The sequence below is a fragment of the Musa acuminata genome, chromosome BXJ3-8 (assembly GCF_036884655.1).
Source record: "Musa acuminata AAA Group cultivar baxijiao chromosome BXJ3-8, Cavendish_Baxijiao_AAA, whole genome shotgun sequence".
In the NCBI taxonomy this organism is placed as follows: Eukaryota; Viridiplantae; Streptophyta; class Magnoliopsida; order Zingiberales; family Musaceae; genus Musa; species Musa acuminata.
The window spans coordinates 50,772,233-50,794,788 of NC_088356.1; the positions used below are offsets into that span (position 1 = coordinate 50,772,233).

At 36.2% G+C, this 22,556-nt stretch overlaps 3 protein-coding genes across 5 annotated transcripts; 1 reads left to right on the plus strand and 2 right to left on the minus strand.

Moving 5' to 3' along the window:
- Nucleotides 1-270: 270 nt before the first annotated feature.
- On the minus strand, nt 271-3,873 carry LOC103995730 (lysine histidine transporter 1). 2 transcript variants are annotated; one of them, XM_065165041.1, is made up of 8 exons: nt 3,708-3,873; nt 2,160-2,305; nt 1,626-2,013; nt 1,163-1,552; nt 991-1,096; nt 830-921; nt 671-739; nt 271-584 (listed from the first exon to the last, which is right to left on the minus strand). In XM_065165041.1, the coding sequence occupies exons 1-8, from the start codon at nt 3,759-3,761 to the stop codon at nt 486-488; spliced, it is 1,344 nt and encodes a 447-aa protein (XP_065021113.1). In that variant the 5' UTR covers nt 3,762-3,873; the 3' UTR covers nt 271-485. The 2 variants fall into 2 exon arrangements, with proteins under 2 accessions (XP_065021113.1, XP_009414681.2); XM_009416406.3 differs by having other exon boundaries at nt 1,163-1,556; nt 1,630-2,013; nt 3,708-3,872.
- Nucleotides 3,874-9,464: 5,591 nt separating this feature from the next.
- On the minus strand, nt 9,465-13,550 carry LOC103995729 (plant UBX domain-containing protein 1). Its single transcript, XM_009416405.3, has 7 exons — nt 13,388-13,550; nt 12,619-12,715; nt 12,337-12,402; nt 12,105-12,178; nt 10,786-10,915; nt 10,568-10,669; nt 9,465-9,886 (listed from the first exon to the last, which is right to left on the minus strand). Exons 1-7 carry the CDS (start codon nt 13,439-13,441, stop codon nt 9,690-9,692), a joined length of 720 nt encoding a protein of 239 aa, XP_009414680.2. The 5' UTR covers nt 13,442-13,550; the 3' UTR covers nt 9,465-9,689.
- Nucleotides 13,551-15,058: 1,508 nt separating this feature from the next.
- On the plus strand, nt 15,059-20,584 carry LOC103995727 (serine/threonine protein phosphatase 2A 57 kDa regulatory subunit B' theta isoform). 2 transcript variants are annotated; one of them, XM_009416404.3, is made up of 3 exons: nt 15,059-15,197; nt 15,294-16,992; nt 19,897-20,584. In XM_009416404.3, exons 2-3 carry the CDS (start codon nt 15,784-15,786, stop codon nt 20,245-20,247), a joined length of 1,560 nt encoding a protein of 519 aa, XP_009414679.1. In that variant the 5' UTR covers nt 15,059-15,197; nt 15,294-15,783; the 3' UTR covers nt 20,248-20,584. The 2 variants fall into 2 exon arrangements, with proteins under 2 accessions (XP_009414679.1, XP_009414678.1); XM_009416403.3 differs by having other exon boundaries at nt 15,373-16,992.
- Nucleotides 20,585-22,556: the final 1,972 nt, after the last annotated feature.

The window sequence follows — 22,556 nt, forward strand, 5'->3', positions numbered from 1 at the left end:
AAAATATCATTTTTTTTAAAAATTAATTAAGCCTTATAAGTATATATCATTTAGTTAAATCTATATAAATAAAATACACCACTCGTTAAGATCATTAGGATATTAATTAGTTTGCACATCTTTAAGTATGTATTTGGATGCTTTCATCTCCTTTTGTTAAGGAAGATATTAGGGAAACAATTCCGAGAAAAAGAAAACTTTAATAGGTGGATTGGCCGACTTGTTAAAAACATTAAGATCATATAGCTTTTGATCGACAGAAGAAAGATCTAGCAAAAAAGGCAAACACCAAATCCATCGTGTACTGATCACACTCCAAACACATACACCCTTTTCTCCTGGATTATTAAGCCATCATAATCTACCATAAAACACGCACTTCCCTTTACCATGCAAACAACTACTGTTCTTCACCTATCTCTATACTACTGTTCGTCGCCTTTAGACTCGGAACGAATCACCGAATCTGTATATAGACTGGCAGCCTACGAGTAGAACGTGTATTTCTTTGCGTCTATGATGATCTGCCGTAGTCCGCCAATGGGAGACAAGATCATCAACAGGACCCCGAATATAATGCAGATCTGAGAAAACATGAAAAAAGCAGAAAAGATCAGCTACAGATCTTAGATGAGCATGCAACGGAACACCATGGAGTTGTTCGACTTACCCAGTTAGTGATCCAAGACAAGCTGAATCTTCTGGGCTTGTAAATGGCAAGCCACATGATGCAAGGAAGCTGCAGAAGATAAATCGAAAGCATCAACAATTTGTTCGGATTACAGAGCCTCTTCTGGTTTATGAGATGAGAAATGGGATGGGAGCTCACGAAGTATGTGGTTGGCGCAAACGCAAATCCACCAAAGAACCCGAGCAGTCCGCCGAAGAATGGGAAGGTCATACCGATGAACATTGTGAAGGCTGCATGTATGTGAACTGGTGAGTTCATCTCGAACAGAGAAGAATGAGAGCTGAAGGAAGGGGCATTACCAACATAAACACTGCGTGCAATCAGGCGAAGAGTGAGACCGGGCGGGAAATGAAGCTTCTTGACGAGCACCGTTTCGATCATGTCGAAGACAGGCATGGCATAGATCTGCATGATTCGAGAAAGGTCAAAGAACTGCTGTAACGAAGCAGAAAGATCAACTGCATCGATTACCTGGTAGCTGCCGATGACATGGACGACGACCATCATGTTGGCCATTGCGATCAGCCATCGAGGCTTCTCCAGTGTTATGAGGATGTTGTCGTCGACGACGTTGCCGAATGCCCAGTAGCCAACGAGCGCGACGGGGAAGTAACAGAGCGCTACGACGATGTAGGCGACGATGACGCCCCTCCACATGGGTTTCTTGGAAGGCTTCTCGGGAGTGGAAGGAATGGTGGCTTGGATCTCCAAGACCACGTTGTGGCCAGCGTAGGCGAAGGCGACGTCTCCCAGTGCGCTGAAGAAGTTGAAGACGGTGCCTGATGTGCTTGCGGACTTGTATCCGTATTCCACGTTCTCCTGCTTCCCCTTGTCGACGGATGCTCCCCAGGCAATGGTGGAGTAGCTGCGGAGGGGAGGATCGATGTTGATTACTGTGACCTGGGGGAGAAAGAAAGAGAGGAGAATGTGGTAGGTACCTGAGAGACATGACTGCAGCGGCCAAGGAGACGCCGGAGATGGAGTTGAAGTTGGGCAGCTGGGATAGGACGAAGTGGACGGAGCCGAAGATCATGATGAAGTAAGTGAGCTTGATGGACTTGCAGTCGGTACAGACGACGTCGTGGAACTTCTTGAGGGACTTGCCGCCGGTGACCATGTAGACGATGTTGACGCCCACCTCCACGACCAGTTGCTGCGGGACGACGATCCAGAGGCCGAGCTTGTCGCCGAAGGCGTGCTGCCCCAGCTCGTGGTACCGATCGAACCGCTTCCCCGGCACCATCTCGTGCATCTCCACCATCTGCCACAGAGTATACAGGGTGATGACCCACGACAGAATCAGCACAGCGATGCCAGGTCCCCTGCTCGGAGCAACACATGGAACTAAGTCAAATCTCAGTTCATGTAATCTTTGTTTCTCTCAGAAATAGAAGATGAGATCAATGACAAATCAAACAATGTATAGGCCAAACCAGCAGTGAAAATGAGATCGATGACAACCACATACCATCCAAGTTCCGACATGGCATAGGGCAGGCTGAGGACGCCAGCTCCCACCATGGCCGTGACATTGTGGAAGGCGGAGTACCACCACTTGGCGTTCCTCGACGATGTGATGGGCAACCAGTCATCGATCGACTTTTCCTTCTGCGTCTGCACACCATTGTCAACGGAATAAACCATGAGACCAGTCCGACTTCCACAAGAGAAAGCTATCAGAAATGTGTCGAGGTACATAAGGACTGTGATCCCCTATAAATAATACCCTTATCACTATCCGAATTCTTGAGATACTTTGGATAAAAGATAAAGTCAAAGATGAAGCGTAGAGGTCGACTTGGATACGGAGTCGTCGTTGACCCAAGTGCAGGCTGATAAGGAGATCTAAGAAGATTTATCTGTTATGTTGGAGATAAGTGAGGTTAGATTAACATTGATGATCATTTTCTAAGCTCAGTTGAATGATTTCCTCATGACGATTAACACAGGCCATGAGATCCACACGAGGACATATGAAGCTTATTCACCCGCAGGTCTCCATCATCGCCCATGTAGGTTTCTTCTTTGCCTACGTTTCATGGACGCAGGACGTTTTTGAGTCTCTGTCAAGTGCATCGGCCGGAATGGCCGAACTAACGCAGCTTGCTTCGGCCTCACGTCTCTTCTTTTCCGAGTTCTCGGCGTCGACAGCTCGGAAATTGTTGGCGGCAAGTGATTGACTTTGCAATCACATGCTCCTCGTGGGCCCATTGCTTTTCTATCACAAGTCAACAAAGACTCATGATCTATTGCACCGCCGCTGGTCTCTATCCTTTTCTTCCGGGTAGGGTTAGAACTACTATTTCTAAGAAGAATTAGGCTCATCATCTTTGACATTAATACGAGATTCTCGGGCACAAAGTCTAGAAGCTGTCGCATTACTGACTGGTTCCAGCTCTCAGATCAGACTGCAATCACTTCAGTCTTCGAGTTTCATGTGAATTCTAGAAAGAAAAATCCAAGTCCTTTCTCATAAAATTCACTTTTCTCAAAATACTATAACTGAGATTAATTAACTTACTTAAATTTCAATAAAATACTATAAGCATAGTCAACAATATATATATATAATTGAGAAAGATTGATCTTGTACTCCTGAGAATATAAAAGCTCCAGTTTCATGAAGCTTCGAATTCTTATTTTCTTTCTCAGATTTAAATTTAATTAAATATAACTCAGTTATGGTGAATCCCAACACACACACACACAGAGAAACAAAATAAAAATAGCAATAGTAATAGTAATAATTTAGAACAGAAATGGAGATTAAGCTGCATGTTTGAGGTCCCAAATACTTATGTGGATCACTATAGGAATCCATGTCCTCTTCCACTAACGTCTGAAGAGCGAGGAGGGCAAAGGGGAAAAGACAAGAGCAAGGAGCTCCCGCTGCAGACCTAATCTGATCCCACCGCTAAGAAAGGCATGGTGTTGTATTCTTGTGAAGAGCCTAAAGAGGAGGAGGAGGAGGAGGAGGAGGAGGAGAGGGGGGGTAGCAGTAGGCAATTCGACGTACCTTGTCCTGGTTGCTGACATAGGCTTCCGGGGGAGATGGAGCTTGAGTTCCCATGAGGTGGAGAGCGTGTCGTATGAACCCAAGCTTCCGGTGGTCTGCAATGCCTGCCCGCGTTGCAGGCAGAAAGAAGAGAAGGAAGAAGTGTGGAGTGGGTTGGATGCGCGAAAAGGGGAGAGCGGATGGAGATATTAATAGACTTGAATGAGAGTTCGGAAGGAGCGGAGGAAATTGCATCTTCTCACTGATGTTGATGGATCCACCAGTTGACTCGACGACTCCAACAATAATAATAATAATAATAATAATAATAGTATGGTTGGAAGTGTAAGTTTACCTGTTATTATTATTGAATTAGTTTTCTATTTTCTGAAAATTCTAAATTAATTCTAAGTTTTATTATTTTTAAAATATATACAACTTAATAAGTAGTTTTACACAATCATCCTTATAAAATTAAGATAATATAACATTTGTTTGCTCACATATACCTCTTTTGATATTTTAAAAAAATAGATTTGATATGTATAATATGATACATTTATATAGCGCGATGTCGAAGAGTACTTTCAGGCGTGATATGGTTTTATAATTTTTTTAAATATTAAGAAGATAAATTTGAACAGATTGAAAAAAAATAGATGAATGATTAGGAATCCAAAGAGATCCAATATTGATGACTATTCACTAATAGCATATGGTCAAATGTTTTCTACCATAAAAAACATTTTCACGTATAATGTATTTTTATGATTTTTAAAAATATCAAAAAAGATAAATTTGAATTGATTAGGAATCTAAAGAGTTCTTATGACTACGATTCAATCTTGATGACTCTTCACTTATCGCGTATGAACAGAGACCTCCTACCATAAAGAGTACGATATATTTTTATAATTTTTTAAATATTAAAAAGATAAATAAATGGATGATTATGAATCCGAAGAGATTGAACTACCAGACTTTGGGAGTAATGCATCCAATTGTAGTCTGATTCTTGGGATTCAAAAGGTGGATAGTGATGGTGGAGGTGGGTAAACATCTTACCACTAGCTGTTTTTAATTCCTTTGCACCACCCACCATATGTTCTAAGAATCATAATTGATATTAATTCATTCATTCAGCTTATCTTTTAATGACCCAAAAGATTTGATTTTTTATTTTTTTGATACGTCGATACAGAGAATCAATGTTAACTCGCATCTAAGTTAAGTTTGACATAAAAAAATGAATGATTCGATTATTTCTTATAAGATTCCACGTCGATATTTAAGTTATTGATGCTTAGAAAAGAATAACATAGAGTTTAAAATTATCGAAAAGCTTCAGATAAAAGAGAAATCCAAATCGTCGAGCATTGTAATTGCATTAAATTGTTGATCATCATATGAAATTCCAACATGTTATTTAATATATTTATCTCTCACTTTCATGTTCGGTGACGAGAGATTGAATCCGAATGCTCCACTCCAATGCCCAATCCATCTCGGCAAGCAACACCCAACCCAAGCTTTCGACTGTCGACCGCCGGGCGTCTACACCTGTCTCGTTCGTTGCGTAGGATGAGTTGACCTTCCGAGCTGAGAGCATCCCACCGCTTTGACTTCTACTTCTTTCGTACCATCTTCGAATCGTGAATCTTTGATCTGCTGACACGCACACTTCCGTAAACAGATAAACAACGCTGTACTGCTCGACTTTCTATGCTGTTCTTTAATCCAAAGCCTCCTACTTCTTAAAGCTCCCAATAAAATAAGAGAACAACACAAGCATTCAAATCAAAGCTGCCTGAATTGAATTCCGCTTCACAAAGGATAAACAAACATATGTACCATCAACCTGTAAGTTTCTATCTTGTTTGGATCACAAATCTACCATTACATTCTTACCATAAGATTTATATCCTCCAATTATATTTCCACTCTTAATTATGTTTTTTTTTTTATCATACATAAGTCCTTGGAAATGAAGAAGATTATATTAGAGAATGCTTCATTGAAATGAAGAAGATTATATGTTTATATAGAGTCATAAGTTAAGCTCACATATGGGAAGGAAAGAAAGACAGAAAAATCTTTTTTGGAGAATGAAATAAGATAAAAATGTTGGAACTCAATTTTAATATATTAAAATAATAAAAGAACTAAATTAAATTCATGTATATAGGAAACAAGGGGGGAAAAAAAGGGTAACATTAAGATATATTATTGTAATTTGATATCTATTTCTTCTCCATAGAATAATATTAAAAAGGATCAAATCATGTCTTTATTTTTTTCTTTTTTTTAATAAAAAACTAAAAACTTCTATTGGAGTGAGAATCATTGTGAATCTTTTCTCATCACCATTGAGACTCCATTTCAAATATCTTATTAAAATTTTCTTTCATCTCTCCTCATACAATTAGTATTAGTAGTAATTGATTCATCTCATCTAACCATCATATCATATCATATCTACATGTATCCTTTAGACATACACCATCTAATCTATTAGTTTGCAACTCAAACTAGTGGCTGAAGCCTTTGATTCAAAGAACTATGTGCTTACAGATCACCTTCTGCAAAGTTGACTTTGATTGTGGCACTCCAGCTTTGGAGATTGTTACATTGCATCAAATGAGAAACCAAACAGCAGTTTCCAATTACTTGTGGAACTCTACTTCACAATAGACAACCATATCCACCAAAGAGTTTTGTCAGCTTGGAGAACAGTAGCTTCTTCTCATCCAACTCTAAAGCTTCTCCATGGGAAACTATCCACAGCAGTCAGTGGTTGTAAAATGTATCCTAGTCCAAATCTAAAAGAAATATTTTTCTAATCTTGATAATAATAAAATAATATATTTACACACATACAAATCACAAAGAATTTATTACTTAGAAGGAAGTTCACATCCTCTCTCTATCTATCAAAATCAGAATAATTTTCTTTGAAAATTACGCTCCTTAAACGCGAATATTTTGAATTTTCTTCCATCTAACTATGTCATCTCTCTCAATTTCTAAAACCTAATTATCTAATTTTTGAGATATATGTATATATATATATCAATTAATTAAAAAAATATCGGATGATATATTAAATTCTTAACATAAATTAGGTGAGTGTACTTTGATATCATATGGTATAATTCTACGCTACCCTTTTTTTTAATTCTGGAGTTGATGATAATTAACATCAAAACCATAGGGGCAAAAACATATGGATAATATCTTTTTTTATAATAATAAAAATGACAATAATTATTTTGCCCTCATCAAAATTTCTAAATAACTATTGCACTAATTTCAAAAAGAAATTTTCTAATGATTAACTTTACATAAAAGATGCACCAAAAAATAATCTTTAAAAATAATATTATTTTTGGAAAAGAATGATATACTCAGCTGAACAAGAAAATGTGTTCTCATGCTGGCCGAAAAGTTCTACAAATTCGAAATGTCATCATCGGATATAGACAAGCACTCGATTGGAACTTTGACCAACCCAAAAAGGTAGATTGGAAGTCAAAGTCAACCGTGATTTGCTTCTTGGTCTTGGGTCAATTAAAGGGTACCACGCTTTGTCCTTCCCTCGGCCACTCAAAGTAGTGTCCACACTCACTTTTCTTTTCCTTTTTGTTCTTGGAAATCCATCTCTCTCTCTTTTTTTAGGTATTTATCATCGCATAGTTTTGCTCTTAAGAATGAATGTTAGTATGATGTGCATGTCCTCCAAATATTATGATGCTTTTATATATACCTCCCCTATTAACCTCCATCAAAGAAACCAACCCATGTTGCCCACATTTAGCTACGATAAATATTTCATCATTTTGAATTATAATAATATAAATTATCATGTCCCTAAAATACTCTTTATATTCTTAATTTTGGCCAGTAATCTTTGTCGGATCCAATAAACTTAGATATTATTAGAAATTTTTTTTTGACCATCGTTGTTTAGAATTTGTTGAATCCTCATGTATTGAGCATTGCTTATACTTGCTTATGTAATTAATATTTGGTATAGAGATGATGATATATTGATCGTCGATGCATCATATTATCTTGATCCGATCGACACATCAATATTATCAAGTTGATACATCATCCATCAAACACCTTAACCCATTCAATTGATGTGTCAATTAGTGTTGTGTCGACTAAAAGACTAATTTGACTCTACATAGTCAATCACATCATGTGGTCGAAAAAACTGACTCAATTGATAATTACCTTATATCTATCGAGTTTGATATATGTCATTACATCGTTATTATTCCTTGATATCTTAAGTTATTATAAAAAGTCTCTCAAATGTGTGTTTTTGGATATTTGAATTATTTCAGTACACTTGTAACATTTGATCGAATCTTTGAAACAAACAAACTAAGTATCAGAAGAATTTAGTAGGTATACTCTCGATGTAGTCTCGTAGGATTTCGGATCGAACTTCCCTTTGCCTGACATCATGTCAAGATAAAGAAGGACCACCTTTAGTCTAGAATTGATATTGATTTCGAACAAAGATAAACACGGAGAAGGACCACCTATAGTTTAGAATTGACATCGATTTCGAACAAATAAGATATGACGTAATAATATTTAATCCTATTATTTTTTAAAAAAATAATAAAGGATGATATATATATAATCCCGAGAAATATTTTTCAGATTCTAATTTAAAATTCTAAAATATTAAATAGACTTGGATATATGTATAAAAAGAAAGCAATCGGTAGCTCGAAAAGTTCTATAAAACACTCACATAAAACACTCGACTCCCAATCTATAAAACACTCGACTCCCCGTTCTAAACAGCAACATAAAGTTTCGCGGCTACTTCCAACCACATGTCACTGTACCCGTCATAAATGGATTCACAAGAAGAGGACCGCAGAGAATTGTGTTTCCGCGTGGATCGACTTCCTCACTCGTTGCTTTCCTCTCTTATTTTTCCGCATAGAATTTTGTTGACCCGGTTTGTGTCATCATGTTCTTAGAACGCCGCGTACTGTATCTTTCAAACAAGCCTCTAAGAAAATATCGATGCCAACCGACTAGTATTGATGCATAGTGTGTGGTATACATCATTTGCACCTTCTTCTAAAACATAGAAGGAAACATATATCATGAAACTTCCGAGTCATTTCCTTGGAATAATTGATGCACCCCCACCCCACCCCCAATCATTCATCCATCTATCTATCTTCTTCATGTCATGTGAGAAGTTGACATAAAATGAAGAGAAAATACTGGGAAAGAGCATCATGATTGAGTCCTTGAAACAGCTCACATGCATGCAAACAAACGCCTCCTGCTTCTTAGTTTGGTTGACTTGAGAGCTGGAGACGACGTATTGGGCACACAAGAATTTGGAGAGATTAGAGAACCTGAAAGAAAGCATGTATAAGATGGGAGTGCACATGTGAAGTGAAGGTCGCTGGAATTATACTAAGTGACTTGCTTGCAGGGTTGGATCATTGACTCGTACCAATTTGTTCCATCCTCCATGATGTCATGAGAATGGCACTGTGAGACATGGAATCTATTGCTAAGCTATCTAAATGTCAAAATCACATCATCTCCATAAACATGGAATCTATTGCTAAGCTATCTTCTGCCATAAACATATCCTCTTGTCCTCCAATCTTCACTTGTATCTCCCACATCTAAATGTCAAAATCACATCTATCTCCATCTGATTATGATACTTTGGTCTAATCCTACACTAAAAGTGGGTAATGACTTTAATGGAGGTCTAATCACATCATCTACAGAGCAACCAACAGCATTTAGATTACTTATGCAGGTCAATATCCGACAATACAGTCGGAGCGAATTCACATTCAGAACTGCAGATGCAATTCCCTTTCCACAAATTTACTTCTCCCACTTGAAAATAAAATGATTTACAATGGGAGAAAAGAAATAGTGTGTAAAAAAGTAGTTCAGGCAGATCTAAAGGTTGAACAAAAAGCGGGACCAGCATTCGGTGGTTTAGCGCCTAAACCATTTTGGTTTAGTTGACCTCACCACCACTGGTTTCGCATTGACGACGACAGAGGCAGCCTCCAACAAAGCAGGTTTTGGTGCAACATACTTGAGATCAATCTGTTCCTGACCGAGATCCAGTGTGCTCAAAATGCGGATGTCTTCACGTAGAAAAGGTTCATTGGTATACAAACCATGAGACTCTGCAAAAAGATCAAAAAATAAAACCCCGAAAGGCACTATAAACAAATCTTTGATGAGACTACGGAATAAGGAGAAGATATGTATGCTATGGCACGAGTCACCACATGACAATTTATTTCAAATTTGTTAGATCATTCTTCAGATCACGGGACTGAATGTCATTGCATAGAAACCTTCAGAGACAACACTGCACAAATCCTTACTACTAATTGTATTCCGTGCACAAATTAGAATGAATATTATTAGTATGTAAACAACTAAACCAGAAAATGTACGATCCAGTCAACTTTAGGTATAATTTTAAGTTTGTCAATGATCTTTACTGGACTTATGAACTGCAAAGCTAACATGCAGGCATGGAAACCACAATGTTCTGACCACAGGAATGTGCCTAGGAGTTTCATAAAGTATCATGATGTTAGCACTATAATGTCATGTGAGTATGTATCATGAACCCACCATGTCATCTTTTACAATGCTGGCAAACGATTGGTTTATCCTAAAAGACAGCATTCTGATCAAATTCCCACTTTGAAAATTTGGGATGCTTAGACTTCTCTACTGTTCCAATTTTAATCACAAACAGATCATCAGTAATTTAATAATTATGAATTGCAGAACAAACTAACATCATCCAGAGGAATGATTTTGAGAAGATATTATTATGCCAAAGAGCAGACCTGGAACATCATAGGAGAAGTAGACATTAGCACCAGGAGCAAAACCAGCTGAGTAAAAATCCTTTGATAAATCTGCAATTCGTTGCTTTGGTGGAGTGGTAACTGGTGAAAAACAACATCGAGATGATACCAAGAAATACTAACATAACAATAGCAAATTAATTTATAGACCAAACATTTCACAAGAACCCATTCAAGAAGGATGAATCAATACTTACATAAATAGAATGGCAAGTTGGGTTGAGCAACAACTTTCACAAGAAGATTCACTAAAGTTTGAATGGTCTCAGATGGCTGAAACTTTGCCTCCAGAATATAGTCATCAGGGAAGCGGACCCTAATCACTGCCTGCAAAATGACTGGTAATATAACCAAGCAATAGAAACCAGATTGATGCTTATGTTTATCCCAAAAATAAGATAATGGATAACAAAACAAAGAAGATAAATTAAGTAGAATCTGAGGAAAAGTAACCCCTTGCATTATACAACTCCCTCACCAATATAAGCTGCAGACAGTATACTGCCATTATCATTAGAATCAACACAGCTTAAAAAAGACAGACAAAAAAAAATCAGATGTAAAAAAAATTCAGCCACTAAACTTTAGTATCGACATCAAAGATTGACATGTGAAAAAATACAAGAAAAATCTTCAGAAGCTCCTAAGAATACAGTTGAACTTAACTCTTCTATCAAATGAGTTAGATTCCAAAGGCTAGACTTTAAAGTGGAAAATCCTGTTTAGTTTTCTGCCATTTTTTGAAAACCACAAAACTAGGTACTTATTCCAAAGAAAGATTGAAATGAGAAAGGGAAAAAAAGCAAAGGTTAAAGCCACAGACAACAACCAATAAAAGTATATAATCTAGTGCAGGAGAGGACATCAAAATGTTCAATAGAGAATGCATGTACTCAGAGAAAATAGCCCAAGAGCAGTAGTGAAAAGTCGGAAAAAAATTATGTTAAAATGAAGCCTGACCCAAACAATCTCCCATCAGTTCTAAGCACAACCAAGGCATAAGCAACTCGGCACAGCAAACTGAAGCATGTTTAATCCCGAGCATACATTGGTTCAATAAACTAAACCATCCCTTTTCGGCACATATCTGCAAAATTGTCTAGCTCACATGAGCGTCGGTCTAGCATAGGAAAACAAGGAGAGATCTTTCCCTGTGGGAAACGTTCCTACCACTTGGAGAAACCCTTCTTAATGTAGGACATGGTGGGCTTGAGGCATGAAATTAATTTAAAACTTCTATATAATTTGTTGATTCTTCCTGGTCACTAGTGCATGATATTTGAAAGCAAACAATCAAAATGATTTTGAGATTGCACCAACATAAGATTGCTTTACCATTTTAAAAAACCAAGATACAAGCATGGTGTGGACAATGTAACTATGAAGAAGGACAAGTATTCACAATATCCATTGGGTCCTTTGAAAGAATAGCAACAGAGAGATGGAGAACTAGGCATTATGGGTCCTAAAATCATAAATTGTAGAGAACCCAAACAAATATAAAGTTCTTTCACACCTTAGTTAATCTTTCTCTACTAGCAACTGCTTCTGCTTCTCGCATCTTCTGGGTCTTCATAATCTGAGACTCAGCTGTACATAGTAAAGTCAATGAGGAAGCATTAGATTGCATCAAATACAGTGATGAGTGTTCATCACTGAACTTTATTCCTACTCCAAAGGACAAGATATATGCCCACTAAATCTAACTCTATAAATAAGGTACAAATAAATCTTATCCTCGATATTACCTCTAGTTGACATGAGGTTATAGTAATCCTCGGCAGTTAAATCGTAGAAGTCATCTGCATCATCTTCTGCATACCGTATAGTGGAAATAATGAGAAAATTGACTTGCAGCGGTCATAAGCAGTAGCAACGAATTCATTGGAAATTAGGTCAGACTACAAAGACACACATAGAGCTTCAGCGAGCAAAATGAACAAAGACGACGAATCTGGAGTTTAACCTCGAAACTAAAATTAAAAAAGAGGCAGAATTATATGAATGGCATTTTCGAAGAAGGTTAATACCATTAGACGTAGTCAATGTAGCATGTTTCGTCTGAGATGCTGCCAAGAACACACGGATTTCATGCCCCAGCTCCGCAGCCACCACTTCAAGCTTTGCCTGAATCACTCAAACGGGGATGTCAGAATGACTTTCTTAGTTAAATAGAACAGAGCCAGAAGCACAAAACCCATTATTCTAAAACAAGAGCGCCGAGGTCAGAAACCAAAATCATCATCACCCAACGGAAACACAAAGTATTTCTTCCATGAAAGAAAAATAAACCTTTTGGCTGCAAACCAAAAATCCAACATTACACCCAAGACCCATCCAAAAAGCATTGTCGAATTCATCATAGACAAGAAAGCATCCTAACACTTCCTGCTTTAATAAAAAGAGTACTTTCAACACGAACCACCGTTCTTGGATACAAGAACGCCAAGGCAAGAAATCAGAATCATCATCGCACACCAGAAAAAGTAGGAACTTTAATCGCAATAAAATTACATCTCCCGGCTTGCAAACCAAGGCCATCATTACAACCCACGAGTGAACCAAAAACCATTCTTCCCACGAGAAACACATCCAAGATTCCGAAATTTTCATCATCAATGAAGGAAAGCAGCCTAGAAAATCCCGTATCGCGATCAAGACTTTCTCCAAGACTCAAATAAAAAAATCAAAGAACTAAACCACCAAGAGACAGAAGGGCGCGGATCGATCAAACAGAAGGCAGAAGGAACACAATTTCAAGAATCCATTTGCCAGGGGGAAGGGGAGAAGCTTGCGGACCCGAGCACTCTCGGCTTCCACGGATGTGGAGAGCCTCGCACGCTTGGAGGCCATGAGGAGAAAGGTAGCCGAGCGTTGGCTTCCGAAACCGTACTCTCTGCGACTCCCAGAGCGCTTTGGGGCGGAAAAGGAGTCACTTTTGAGTCCGTCCCGTATTTATAACCTAATCGAACCCTTAGGTTTCGCTTAAGCATATTATAGTCCTTTTTTTACTATTATATAACTCTATTTTTAAATATATTTAATATTTCTAAATTATTTATTTATAAATAAATGGAAATAATAATGACATGAGGGAGACATAAGTAAAATTGGATAATATTGAACGACAATAACAAGCTACATCGACACTAAATAATAATGACAACAAAGAACGATATTAACGAAGAGGATGAAATAAAAGGGTGCGATAAGATTAAGAGAATAGGAGTTACTAAGTGTTCTTGATAACTTGAACTATATTAACGAAGAGGATGAAATAAAAGAGTGCTATAAGAATAAGAGAATAGGAGTTACTAAATGTTCTTGATGACTTGAACTATATTGACGAAGAGGATGAAATAAAAGGGTACGATAAGAATAAGAGAATAGGAGTTACTAAGTGTTCTTGATGACTTGAACGAGGAAATATTTTTTTTTAAATATAAAAATATATATATATCGTATTTCTTATCTTACTTAAATTGGACAATGGAGGATCATAATATCTTTTAGTTCAATTTTTGTAAAAGTTCATGTTAGGGTTTATGGAAAAAAAATCTTTTATGGTTAAGTTAAGTATGTATTAATGATTTTAAAGTCCTTAAGTGTTTGTTCGATAATATATCCGATAATATTATTTTATATAGCATCTTGGCTTGAGGGAATAGTGTACTTATGGATTCTTTATCGTTGTGATGGATGATGATATCCAATAAATATTAATTGGGTAATCGTACGATATATATATATATATATATATATATATATATATATATATATATATATATATATATATATATATATATATATATATATATATATATATATATATATATATATATATATATATATATATATATATATATATATATATGTTATTCCAAAACTTTGTGAGGATATAAATATAAATTTCAGTTTATTATCTATAAATATATTAGACTATTATTATTATTATTATTAGGATTTTTGAAAAAAAATATTTTTTAGTTTTTTTAGCTAGTGTTTTAAAATTTCTTTAATATCTTAAATGTCTTTTATCATCGTCTATCGTTTCTCTCCCGCTATGATCGTCTCTCCCCTTTCGTTTACATATGATCAAATATGAAGAGAAAAGAGGAGAAAAAAAATTGAAGTAGACAAAGAAAAAAAGAATAGGATTTATCTTTATTACGAGGACCCATCGCTTCCATGAGATAGGAGTGACAAGGCCTCACGATGGGATCTTACGATAAGATAAAGATGATTAAAACGAAACAAAACGATAGACCTCGCAAAAGGAAAGGGAAATAAAAGTGAGATGATCAAAGTAGTGAAATGGCAAGCAACAATGAGGTGTATTCATGGAAAGGCATAATTTTTTTAAATAATAATAATAAGTATACTAATAATATTATTAATAAATAATTAATATTTATTATAATCATTATTATGTTCGAGATGTATTAGGAAGGTTATTTTAATTGCTGAAGCCAAAGACATCGACCTCATCGCTCTGCGCCTTCTCTTTGTCTTCTCTCCTTCCGATCACCGAAAGGAAAAGGACGGCAGCGAGGGATCCGTCGGGGAATATACACAGGGAGAGTGCAGCGCTTCTTTGGTCTCGAAAAAGGTAGGTTTTTTCTTCTTTTCCGTGTGGGTTTTGAAGCGAATAAAGAAAAATCTCCTTTTGTTGGCAATTCTTTCACCTTTGTACTTCGACTTCGAGATTTCGAGCGCCAAATGCTGTCTCGCTCGCTCTCGGCCGTTTCCTGATCGTTTTAGTCCTTCGAACCCGTCGATTTTAGGGGCGGAAGAGGAATTTGGCCCTCGAGATCCATCCCGCTTTTGGGTGCCCCTCTTTAGTTGCGGGTAGAAGGGTATGGAAGAGGGGATCTTTCCGCCGATCGCATCTGTCATTGGTCCGGGCCTCCTTAAAATGGTAGAATCTTGAGTTCTTTCTTGATCTGCTATTGTTATCGGGTCTTTGCAACGGAGAAAGGGCTGACTTCATGTGGGAGAAGATATATCTTTGTTCTCGATCTGGAACATCTTCAGGTGACAGTAAAAAAAGTGCTTTAACAAAGGAAGGATTTTGGAGTGAGGAACAGCAGGTGGCGGCAATGAGATCCCTTTTTTGCTGAAGTTTTACCTTGGACGGTACATAGCTAGGGCCTTCAATTTGTGTTTTTCTCCTGTTTTTCCTTTTGCATGCATGCATGCCTCGAAGCATGATTAAGCAGTTTTTGAGTCGGCTTCCCCGCAAGCAGTCAAAGTCAGGCGATAAACGGGATTCACTTGCTGGAGTGAGTCCGCCATCATCGACTTCTTCAACCAGTTCAAGAGATGGGGACTTGCCAAGCAGCAGAGTCACAATTCTCCCTCCTGGTTTGGATCCTGGGTTAGACCACCCAGCCAATCAAATCCCTGCTGTTATGTCAGAGCCAAATGGCGGTTCAGTCGTTCTGGCCTATGAAGCATTGCCGAGCTTCAAAGATGTCCCAAGCTCCGAGAGGCAGAGCTTATTCATAAAAAAATTGAACTTGTGTTGTGCTGTGTTTGACTTCACGGATGCAACAAAGAACTTGAAAGAGAAGGACATCAAACGGCAGACTCTGCAAGATCTTGTTGACTATGTGGCCTCATCCAATGCAAAGTTTTCGGAGAGTGTTATGCAAGAAATCATAAAGATGATATCCATAAACTTGTTTAGGACTTTCACTTCCCCGCCTCGTGAGTACAAAGTTTTGCAATCCCTTGATTTGGAGGAAGACGAACCTGTAATGGACCCTGCATGGCCACACTTGCATCTTGTTTATGACTTGTTTTTAAGATTCCTTCAATCTCCTGAGACGGATGCTAAGCTGGCAAAAAGATATATTGATCATTCCTTTGTTCTTAAGCTGCTCGATCTCTTTGACTCAGAAGATGTTAGAGAGAGGGAATACTTAAAGACAATTCTTCACCGTATCTATGGAAAATTTATGGTTCACCGGCCATTCATAAGGAAATCTATTAATAACATTTTTTACCAGTTTATCTTTGAAACTGAGAAACACAATGGCATTGCAGAGCTGCTGGAGGTGCTTGGAAGTATCATTAATGGTTTTGCATTACCTTTAAAAGAAGAGCATAAATTATTTCTTGTCCGAGCGTTAATCCCACTTCATAAACCAAAATGCATGGGCATGTACCATCAGCAGTTATCATACTGCATCACTCAATTTATTGAAAAAGATTGCAAGCTTGCAGATACCGTCATACGGGGCTTGCTGAAATTTTGGCCAATTACAAATAGTTCAAAGGAAGTTATGTTTTTGGGAGAATTAGAAGAGATATTGGATGCAACTCAGCCTGCAGAGTTCCAGCGATGTATGATACCACTATTCCATCAGATAGCCCGCTGCTTGAATAGTTCTCATTTTCAGGTATTTTCAGTTATAACTTTAGAATATTAGGTCAGCTGGTTTACTTTCAACCTTCACTTTGAGGACATTTTACCTTTTTCATATCTTTTGTTTTAACTTATAGATGCATGTTTTGTCATAAGCACTGTCCACCCTGCACTATGGTATCCTTCTCTGGTTCATCGACAGATAAACAATTTACCAGATAACACCAACACTCTCCAAATCATGCTTGACTCATGGCGTTGATGCATACTCAAGTGAAGGAGTATTTCCATTACTTCATTAGGATAAAGCCTTTTGAGCACATTTTCTTGCATCAGTGCTCATAGTGGTTTTGCATATGCATAAGCAAACCATGGTGTTCCATATCTAGGTAGTAGGTGCAATTTTCAGTCCTCTCTTTGAACATTGGACTATTTTAAATTAAAGTTTGACAAGTATTCTTTAGAGCACTGTTCAAATTCAAGTGTTCCTCTCATTCTTTTGTGACTGCTTTCTTCAGGAAGACTATTTGAACAATTTTTTTACCACTGTTTTTTAGGATCTCTTCTCAAATTATATCTTGCAAGTTGTTGAGAAGATGCTTGGTGGCAGTTAGTTTAATTGATCTTATATTTTATTTATTCTGTCAAATTTAACCTTGAAGTTTCAGATATGGCATTTTTGTCTCTCGGTCTAGGTTCTATTTGTGTATAGGGGAAAATCAAGATTTTGCTTTTTGGTAAGATGTACTAAGATTGCACAAATGAGGTTTTAGCTTTATTGAGCACTAACATCTATTTCAAGGAGGACACTTGCCCTAAGATAAAATTTAACTTTAACTTATGGTTTAGATTAGGTTGCATCCATGCATAAGTTTGCACACAAATTAACTATTGTAAAATAAACCTGATGCAGGTATGTCTCTGCTACGATGTTATATATGTATATGTCTTTACATATCTGCTCATGAATTGATCCATCCTGGTTATGCAATCATCTATATGTGTAATTCATATGTAAAAACATACAAATAGCACATACATAGCAGTTGAGTCGATCTCAGAGGAAGTATCCTGAAGGTCGTTTTTGCACAAGTTGAATAACACCAATTTGTATTCAATTTTAATCCACCAAGGAGGCAAATCCTTTTCTAGTTTGTTTGGGTTTGATTTTTGTCATTTGAACCTGACCTGACTAATCCAATGCCATCTTATTTCGATTGGTTTGGACTAAGGATGACATTTCTACAAGATTGGTCGGAATCAAGGTCTTGTTTTTTGGTCAAAGTGGGAGGCAACTACGGCACCACAGTAATTGATTGGTCATTCTCACATTTCATAGGTAAATGATGTTATTGATTCTTCATAGTCTACTGGTAAATCGAATTAGAATCCTGATCGAACCATTAAAACCCAAAATTTTCTATGTTAGGTTGATCAGGGTTTCTAATGGTAAAAGAAACCATTAATTATTTAGACATAGTTCTTCTAGGAAAGAAATTGATGACTTTTACCTTTTGATAAGTTCCAAATCTGTTTCTAAGGTTGCTCCCTTGCGACGTAGATGATCAAGGTTTGTAACATGGAAAAAATCTCTTTATTTGTAGGGTTTAAGACCGAGTATATTGATCTTCTTCAGACCCGATACTGGATGATGATAAGCATTGTGATCACTGATTAGGATCAAACTGAATTTGGTTGGGTTCTTGAAGGACCCAAGGGACTTGACCTCTTAATTGAATTGGTCTTAGGGGAGGAGACGTCAGGGGATGTTGGTGATGTTAGTGTTGTCCTAGGAGAAGAGAATCCATAAGACTGTCCCTATATTATTTGTTTTGGCAGCATACATTGTCTTGTCGAGTGTTGGCACAATATAGCATGACATGTTCACAAACTATTTGGATGGCCAGTTGGCACTCTCTTATGCTATTGCAACTTGTAGCCATAAATTTTCAATCAATCAAAAATCGTGATGGTTCTATTTCAAATATTGTCCTCATGTGTATACATCGTTTAAATTGCCATGTAGAAACTTTTTAATCTTCCTTGCTTTGTGTCATTAGAAAGGTGTCATTTAGCATTTGCCTCCTTTTTGTTTTATTTAGCGTGGCTAGCATTTTACTTTTAAGTTATTCCTGCATTTCATTTATTACCCTTCTAAGCTGCTGTAGTTGATTAGCTGGTGCAGTTAAATTTTTTTCTTACTTTCCTAGCATTCGTTGTCATCTTTCGCACATGTCAAAATGGTTCAAAATTTATCACCTTTCTAAGCTGCTGCAGTTGATTATCTGGTGCAGTTAAATTTTTTTTCTTACTTTCCTAACATTCATTGTCATCTTTCGCATGTGTCAAAATGGTTCAAAATTCAAACTGTTATAAGACAAAAAAAAGCCTTAGTAAGTACATTATACTGAAAGTGTTGCAACATACAAATTTTAGGTTTTGCTAATTTGTAAAGAAAAAAGGATGCTATAAAAGATCAGTATGACAAAGTAGTCACTGGTTTTAGAATTATAGAGAATGTGCCTAACGAGCTTTTTGTAACTAGAGGATTACATTAAGATCAATCTTGAGTTCTTATCTTCACATTGATTATTGGTGATCTTTTTTTCTTTTTCTTGATGATTGGTGATCTTACTATCTTATGCAGGATAGAACACCATGATATATGTTATTTACCTATTTGCTTTTTTTAAATGGATCTAATACCTCATAGCGGTACCCTGAGATGCTTCTTGGGCAGTTAGGTGTCTTTTACCATGTATTGGTTGCTTGGCCACCTTAGACGTCATTGAATTGAAGAATTCTGTAGTTTGCACCATAATAAAATAAATTGTTCTGGAACTATCTGAACCTAAAATGAAGACTTGAATTATGTACAAATACCTATTACTTTGTTGTTCTGTAATTAGATTATCCTTGAATCAATCTCTCTATGCAGGTGGCTGAGAGGGCATTGTTCCTATGGAATAATGATCATATCGAAAACTTGATCAAACAAAATGTCAAGGTCCTATTACCCATAATCTTTCCTGCTCTCGAAAGAAATGCAAAAAGCCACTGGAATCAAGCTGTCCAGAGCTTGACGTTAAATGTGAGCAAGTTTTTCTCTGATAATGATCCTGAGCTTTTTGCCAAGTGCTTGAAGAAGTATGAGGAAGATGAAGTTAAAGGCAAAGAGATCCAATCAAAACGAGAAGTGACATGGAAACGCCTTGAAGAAATCGCCGCTACAAAAGCTGCGAGCAATGAACCTGTGCTTATTCCACACATCATACGCAGTCCAGTTTAAAGCTACATGTGTGGTAGCTCAACCTTTTTGTTATATTATGAGGTTATTGACGTTGATATGGGTAACATGAATGCATATAGATTACACCCAATGTAATGCATCTGGATTGTCTGCATGTCAGGTTCTTTTGAGTATTTAGGAAAATTGTACAGGTTTAAGAGGTTTTCTAAGAATCTTAAAGAACTACTATATCCATGTGTAAAATATGATAATATGGGAGTTCATAGGTTAGTGTTCTACAAACACAGTGCAAAGTAGGAGCAAATGTTTCATTAAGTTGATGCTTGACATGATAAAGGATGATGCATTTGAAATTTCAGGTGATTTGCTTTGTCCATTCATGTTTTCCATGGTTAAATTTTGAAACACTCAATTCTTTATGTTCCATCTTTTTCTCCAAGCCCTAATTTGTATGATTTTAAGGTTTATCAGGTCACTAAAATGTGCAATTGCTAATGTGGGTCTGATTTCAAAGTGGTTGGCAAAGTCTGTCTTCTACTACTGACTTATTGGACCATATCTCAGGTAACTTGCATCAGTCTTGAAGATGGTCTTGCCTTATGTTCATCTTAGTATGCTGTTAATTTCTCTTTCCTGTCCAATATCAACATTCTTCCTACAAAATGCCAGTCAATCATCTCCTATTACAAATGAACAAGCCTATGCTTCTTGTTGAATGTTGTAGCCAGTGAGCTTGTTTATGAAGATAAAAGAGGCAAAATAGGTGCACTAAGTAAGGTTTGCAACTTCATATACCAATAGTGTTTCAGATAAGTACTCGTGTGTCGTCATACCGATATGTGCCGATATCACTGTGCCGAGTATCGATATATGCTGAATTAGAAAAATCTTTGAAATAAATAAATAAAAAATAAAACCAAACAGATAAATATCACAAACCTGGGTACTCAGTGTGCAAGACAATGACTTACCATTAAAACTTGTGCTGGCAATGATGACTGAGTGCTGGTTGAAAACTCTGCTCTGAGTTGGCTGAGTGCAAGATGAGCAAAGAGGTCAAGCTGGCCACATTGGCCTCTTTCTGTGTAGAAGACCTGAAAGTTTTCAACCTCCTCTTCATTCAGACTGGTTGAATGATTCTGGATCTATAATGTCAAATTGATTCATCTTTTTATGCTGTCCCAAAACTAACACAAAATCCCATGAACACAACATCTGATGTAGAAAAGAAAGAAAAAGAATTCAATTAGTATTTGCCTGCATGTAGAGTTGCAGTAATGCAATTGAAGTAGGCTTATGGAATGTTTTCATCAAAGATCTGATGTGAGATGTCTTAATACATATTGGTGAATTAAAAAAGGAAAAATTTCTGTATTATTATTATTATTATTATTATTATTATTATTATTATTATTATTATTACCCATGTCAGAGGAAATGAGATAGCTATACTATGCATTAGTGTATAATAATAAAATCCTAAATGTGTCAAAATTTAATATTCGATATTTTACTTCAAAATATAAGCTGAGCCAAAGATCACAAAAAAAATCATCGAAGGAAAAAAAAAATAATGATACATGATAAAATTGAAATAGATATATTCTTTTTGCCAGCAGTGATATTTTCTCTAATAATTCCAATTTCTAAATTTATATCCAAATATCTTTTCCTATTTTAATTTAAAACCAAAATTTTATAATAATCAAACAAATAATAAAAAAGAAAACAAAATAAACAATGCACAGGAGATAAATCCAAAGTTTTTAATGGTGTATTTTACAGATATTTCTGCATAACACATTAACAAAATCATAATTTCAAATCTTTTCTCAATGGGATCCTTAATAAAATTAAGATTTTTATGGATATTTTTATTTGTAACCATTTTCTATTTACAATGATATTTTAAGAATTTTTAATATTTCTAAAATATCCCTAAATGTCATTAACTTATCACTTAATTTTTACCCTCTTCCAACTCTTTCTATACAATCTTTGTTCCCTTTTTACTATTGTATATATTTTTTCTACTTCCCTTTTTATCGTGTTCTATATATATATATATATATATATCATTACGATATCAATCATATACATATAACATCGATGTTTGTGGGATGATTGATCGACCGATGAAATGAGTTGTATAAAATAATGATAATTAAAAAACATAAAAAATAAGGGATTATATTTAGTAAAATTATATTTAATTGTTTTAAAAATAATTATATAAAATAAGGGGTTATCAATCAATAACAATATTTATTTATTTATTTTCTAAAGAGTTCTTTTCTTCTCTCCACTATATCTTGAGATTTTTGTTTTTTTAATCAAACTATATAATA

Coding starts and splice junctions, on each gene's coding strand:
- LOC103995730 (XM_065165041.1), bottom strand. CDS start 3,761: ATGGGAACTCAAGCTCCATCTCCCCCGGAAGCCTATGTCAGCAACCAG. Junction 1,097..1,162: donor ATGTCATCGGCAGCTACCAG/GTAATCGATGCA, acceptor CGAATCATGCAG/ATCTATGCCATGCCTGTCTT. Junction 922..990: donor TGCACGCAGTGTTTATGTTG/GTAATGCCCCTT, acceptor ACATACATGCAG/CCTTCACAATGTTCATCGGT.
- LOC103995729 (XM_009416405.3), bottom strand. CDS start 13,441: ATGGCCTCCAAGCGTGCGAGGCTCTCCACATCCGTGGAAGCCGAGAGT. Junction 10,916..12,104: donor GTAGAGAAAGATTAACTAAG/GTGTGAAAGAAC, acceptor GTCATTTTGCAG/GCAGTGATTAGGGTCCGCTT. Junction 9,887..10,567: donor CTTCTCCTATGATGTTCCAG/GTCTGCTCTTTG, acceptor ATCTTTTTGCAG/AGTCTCATGGTTTGTATACC.
- LOC103995727 (XM_009416404.3), top strand. CDS start 15,784: ATGCCTCGAAGCATGATTAAGCAGTTTTTGAGTCGGCTTCCCCGCAAG. Junction 16,993..19,896: donor TGAATAGTTCTCATTTTCAG/GTATTTTCAGTT, acceptor CTCTCTATGCAG/GTGGCTGAGAGGGCATTGTT.